Source organism: Trachymyrmex septentrionalis, unplaced genomic scaffold, assembly GCF_001594115.1.
Source record: "Trachymyrmex septentrionalis isolate Tsep2-gDNA-1 unplaced genomic scaffold, Tsep1.0 scaffold63, whole genome shotgun sequence".
Lineage (NCBI taxonomy): Eukaryota > Metazoa > Arthropoda > Insecta > Hymenoptera > Formicidae > Trachymyrmex > Trachymyrmex septentrionalis.
Window position 1 is genome coordinate 721,635 of NW_017305811.1, and position 5,592 is coordinate 727,226.

At 31.3% G+C, this 5,592-nt stretch overlaps 1 protein-coding gene across 1 annotated transcript in view; it reads right to left on the minus strand.

Moving 5' to 3' along the window:
* The window catches only part of LOC108753070 (twisted gastrulation protein homolog 1), a 17,878-nt gene that overhangs the window by 2,328 nt on the left and 9,958 nt on the right, over positions 1 to 5,592 (minus strand). The window contains exons 2-3 of the mRNA XM_018494418.1: positions 2,225 to 2,448; positions 1,050 to 1,256 (exon numbers count right to left, since the gene is read on the minus strand). Of these exons, the coding sequence (XP_018349920.1) occupies positions 1,050 to 1,256; positions 2,225 to 2,447 (430 nt within the window). The 5' untranslated portion in view covers position 2,448. The remainder of the gene's footprint in view (positions 1 to 1,049; positions 1,257 to 2,224; positions 2,449 to 5,592) is intronic.

A 5,592-nucleotide genomic window follows, 5' to 3' on the forward strand; every position in this document is an offset into this window, starting at 1 on the left:
ATCGGGATTCAGAATCCTAACTTATAAACGAAGAATTAATTATTTCTGAAACGCAGATAAAAAGAGTCAGTCATGAACTATTACGACTTTATATTGTATCATAGAAGGAAAAATAGAGGGAAGAAGTATTGATAGGAAGATATTATGATTGCGGAATCTAAGAGAGTGGTTTGAGATGAGTTGTAACTCTTCAGAGCTGCAGTCAACAAGATTAGGATTGTCTTGATTATTGCTAATCTCCGATAGAAGAAGGGAAAAAATCAGGGTTTTTAGTAAATTAAAGCCGAAAATCACCTTATTTATTATTACAATTTATTACAAATATTGACGTGCTATTTTTTACGATCGTGTTTAGCGCGAAAACAATTTTGAGACATATATTATAACACGTCAGAAAAAAAGTGATTTTTTTTTATTGAACTATATATGTATAATTATACAGAAAGTCTAAAATTCAAATAGCTTGATGAAAATGAGTCGTGTAATCATCAACTAAAATTCATTTAAAAACTCTTGAATTGTACTTTTTCGTATCGTGAAATTTATTTAGAAACAATTGAGATTTTGTTCTGCTATAAAAAAAATGTTGAAAATGGACAAAAACATTTTTTTAGCCTATTTTACTTTAATTTACTCCAAATCCTGACACGCTACGTAAATTTTATGCGTTTAATACGTAAAAATCTTCGGGATATGTACTACGATATTTTGAAAAGAAAAAAGTGACGACTTTTTGTCGAACAGTGTTATTAAAAAGTCATTTTTTCAATCAGTTTCATCATTGATTAATTTTTGTCATTTTCACATTATCGTGACTTTATCCTGTTTGAGCGGCTCATCGATACTTATTGCGTTATTTAATTTACGCTACGTATTCCGCGAAAGAAGTTGTTTCTTTTTCTACGTAACAATTTATTCTGATGAATTATTTGCACGCGACACGCGTGATCGGTTGATTAACCAATTCGTATGCGTCGACAGTTTCTAGTGATTCTCAGGTATGGTAGGAATCGCGCACTTTCTCTCGGTGGTGTAATTTCGATACTTACGTATATGATATTTCATTTCGTTCTCGTGTTTCGGCGCGAACACCGTCATGTCAAAGTCTACCGGATATGTGAAGGTGAGCCATCTCTCGTGTGGATCCGCCTCGGCCGTGAGCGCTTGGAAGAGCGCTGGCACTGGCTCGCTGAATTCCTCCACGTGAGATTTCCTGCTCAATGGATTGTCGGTGATATTCGGCTTCGGGCATAAATCTGCACACTCACAGAAATGTATTATATCATTTATGTATAAGGGTCGCGTGAAAATTATCCTTAGAAAGTAGGATTAAACCGGATTAAGGCGGTTTATAAATTAGATACCCATTCCCTCTCACGTACAAAGCATTTCAATAAATTACAAATCGTTAATAATATTTAATAATTATTTTAATTATTATAAATTTTATTTTTTTTACGCAGAGATTATTTTTCAAGAGTGACATCGACACATTTTATAGAATTATAGAGAATATGCTTGAAATAGTGATCGGAGAAGAAATAATTTATTTTAGTCCACATATATCAGAATGTAATTTATAACTATATATTTTCGGTGTACATTACAGGCATAGCGGCTAGTCACGTATGACATTTACCAATATTTATGAAATGTTGATGTTATTAGTACACTAATCAATTAGGAATATCTAATTCGTCTTATCTTTTATATTCTTACTTATATACATCTATTTTTATGTTGAGCCGCATTTTAATTTATAATTAAATGACATTTTCAAACTTTTGCACGTCTAAATTGAATCTTCCTCCGATCACTCGTTCTTATCTCAGAATGATTATCAGAATTCTCTTTATAAGAATCTATAAAATGTTTCGACCTTAGTGTTTAAAAAGATTATTGTATTAAATCGATTATTAACATTAATTTAATTAATTCAAAAAAACAATTTGTTTAAAATAAAAGGAAATTTTGTCGAAAATTAATGCACCGATAGCTATAGTTCAAATCTATTCGTTTTTCAACTTTCTGTTAGTTCGCCCGCGATTAATTGCTCGTTTGTGCATTGTATTTTGTAATTGTTATAGTTAGCATTTAATAGCTTTTAATAAATTACTATCTTATTAGGATGGGGCTCAATTTCTAATAACAGTATATCTAAATACAATATATCTGGCAAATTGGAATATTGAGAAAGATTTGATTATCCTCGGTATTATCTTACCTACGCACGAGCAGCACTCGTCGTACAGATAGCTCAAGCACGAGAAGCAGTCTTTGCAACAAGTGCAGGTGACCAGGTCGCATTTGCAGCTTTGCGTCAGCATGCACTTGCTCACGACACTGGCGCAGATCGCCTCGTTGCACGCTTCCGAGCGTTTCGTCGCGGTCGTCAACAACAGAATCCCGACGGCGGCCGCGACAAACAATGCACTCCAACTCGTCATCCTGTTTGGGATAGTTTCTATTAGATTCTCTTACTTGACTTGTACAGAACGTCTCACACATTTCGTAAATATTATTACAAGTTTACTTCGAAGAGAGACGAGGAGACAATAAAATCCTTTGAAATTCGATCTACAAACGTAGATAAACAAACTTTTGGAATTTTCCAATTTCAAGAAAATGTTTTAAAATTGTACTGAATACGAATATATTATTTAGTAAGAGATTTGAGTTAGTACGTTATCAAATAGCAGTTTGTTGAGCAGGTTGTTGTATAACTGTCACAGTTTAAAATGCATTGCATAAATTATTAATAAATTCAGTAGTTTTATATATTATACAATTTGTAAATAAAAAAAAAAGATATAGAAATTTTACAGTTAAATGAAAAACGAAGGAATTTAATGCAAGTTATAAATAAAATAAAAATTGTACTAAAATACATTTTGAATTTTCTATATAATTAAAAGAATTATAAGAAGAAGAAATCATTAAAGAGATCGGCATTTTTTAATAGAGAAAACTAAAAAAGAATAGAGCAATTTTAAGAGCAGCTTAGAGATTTCAAAATTTATCATTAAGTCAATTATAAATAATAAATTGTAATAATGAATATTATTATCTAAATTTTTTCTTCTTATAATCAACTCATATATCTTATCAGTATAACATATTGTTGTTTAGGGTCGGTTGTTCCATCTTTGGACAAATTATGTGGTAATTTATCTACGGTAAACAAAACTGAATAAACAAAAGAATAAAGAGATAAGAGAATCAGAGAGTAATATAGTGAGCTGAAGTTTACCATGAGATTATCATGAGATGAGTTTATCAAAAGAACTCAGCCTTAATGTATGATTTTGTTTTAATCTATGCGGCAGAATAATTTTCTAAGATATAGAAAATAGGAGATAAGAGCTCGAATGCTTTATAGCAATATGTTAATAATATCTTGTATATTGATCGTTACAGAATGTCTAAAATACAATCTTTTTCGCATAGCAAGTTTTCCTTTAAGACTTTATAGAAATCGCCGAGACGTAATGGTACTAAAAGCTAAACCACAGACCTACTTGATCGTGTTACCGGTGAAAAATTATACGGCCGCGTTCAACGCAGTCCACGTGATTTTTATATGCACTTTTTTTCCTACTCATGCGTAGATTATTGTTTGTCTGCTCTTAGATGCTGGACAGTGTATGATTATAACGTTTCCCTACTCGCGTCACTCCCGGAGTGATGTTACGGAGACGAGGAGAATGATTATGCCGACGAGGCCCGATTAAGATTATTAAGAATATTCACGAACGTGAGTCAGGGTGTCATTAAGCGGGAACGCGTGCTAAAAAGAATGAAATTTCAGTCTCTTCTCCTGGCAAGCGCTGCTCTAACGTGCTAACCCGAACAATCAGCGTAATGCTGCTCCTATTCATTTCAGGGATAACACCGCGCGAGGTCACTGTTTAAACTCGTTTAAGCCTTTGCAAATTTGGGGGTCTCTTTGCTAATACGACTGGAAGTGATTTCGTTTCCTGCGCGAAGGAATTGTCGCGGATATTCCGGGGCTCATTTGCTACGGCGAGGCACAAAAATGGATTTTCTTTAAAATTATAAACGCAAACGCACCTATAGAAAAGATTTTCGAATCGAATGTCATTGCTTCAAATCTATCATATAAAATATGATTGATATACGGACAATCATATCTATTGTTAACAGATGAATATTTTTCTCTTAAATGAAAATTCTTCAATCTAGAATAAAATGATTTTGAATATAGATTTTGTGCCAAATTCTCCAGCATGCATGACTTCGAGTAAAGATTTGTTCTAAACGTAAGAATATATGTATAAACTTAAATTTGTAATATTATGTTACTTCTCTTTGTTCCAAGACAATAAGTCAATCTTATATTTAATTCAAGGAAGTAGAATAAGAATTATTAATCTAATCTTAATATCGTTTTATACTCCATAAAGATATCCAATATTTTTTGTCTTGTTATTAAAAATCTTTTCTGAGAAGATACAGACAGAGAAAGTTATAATACATTCTCGGGAGATACGTTCTATGTAGAAATTACTTTTGATTACTTGAAGCTCTATCTTTCTCATGTAGAATCTGACTAATTTTTATCTCGATTTTTATTCTGTCAATTACTGAGATTTCTAATAGCGAATTTTTTCTTAAAAAAAAAAAAACATGATAATAAATACATAAATTTAGAGATACAGGAATCACAAAGCAATTACTCCTCGAAATGTTTAAGGTTCCCGTTTATTCACTGTTACTATCTCATAATCAGATTGAAACGTCGAAAGCCAGAAAATACACAATTAAAATTCTTGAAAAATGTATTAATACTGAAATATGTTTTAACAAAACAACACTTACAATCTGCTATCGATAGAGACTGTTTCCAAATTTATTGCCAGTACTGAAAGTCTATAATTTACATCACGTGTACTACAGATTTTCAGAACTAGCAGTAAATTTTGAAACACAGCCAGAATCGACTTGTAAAATATAGCAAAAACTCTTCTTTTGTTGCATTAATTAATAAATAATCATACATACATTTGGAAATTAGATCCGTGGCGTACAAAAAACTTTAAGCAAATTAATTGAAATCAAGGACTTTTAATGTCAAATAATAATATAAGTAATAGAAAGAGCATATAAGAATCAGTTACAAAAATTATAAAAAAAAATTTTTAATTAAAACACAAAATGCACTGTAATTTAATTTGAACAATATAATTTTTAATATTACATGTTTCGGCTATAATATTGAACCATTTTCAGTCAGATATTAAAATAAACGCAGAAATGTTGTAAAATAAGAAATACAGTGATAGAAGAAGTTATAAATTGTACGTGAAGATTATGTCAGATGAGAATACGTCCGTTCAGAAGCGTCGTTTGAATGCATCCAAATATTATTTTATCCTTATTGTTCACAAATGTTAAACAAGGATAAAAAACATCTGAGTGCACTAAAATGATAATTCTAAACGCAGCTCTGAGTGCCTTATAAAGAAACAGAAATCGCTTGCAAGCGATTGGACGATCAATCGTTGATCATTTCTCGATAATCTCTCTGATGAAAATTAAAAGGTTTGGGTTGTTTTTTATCTTATTTGAAAA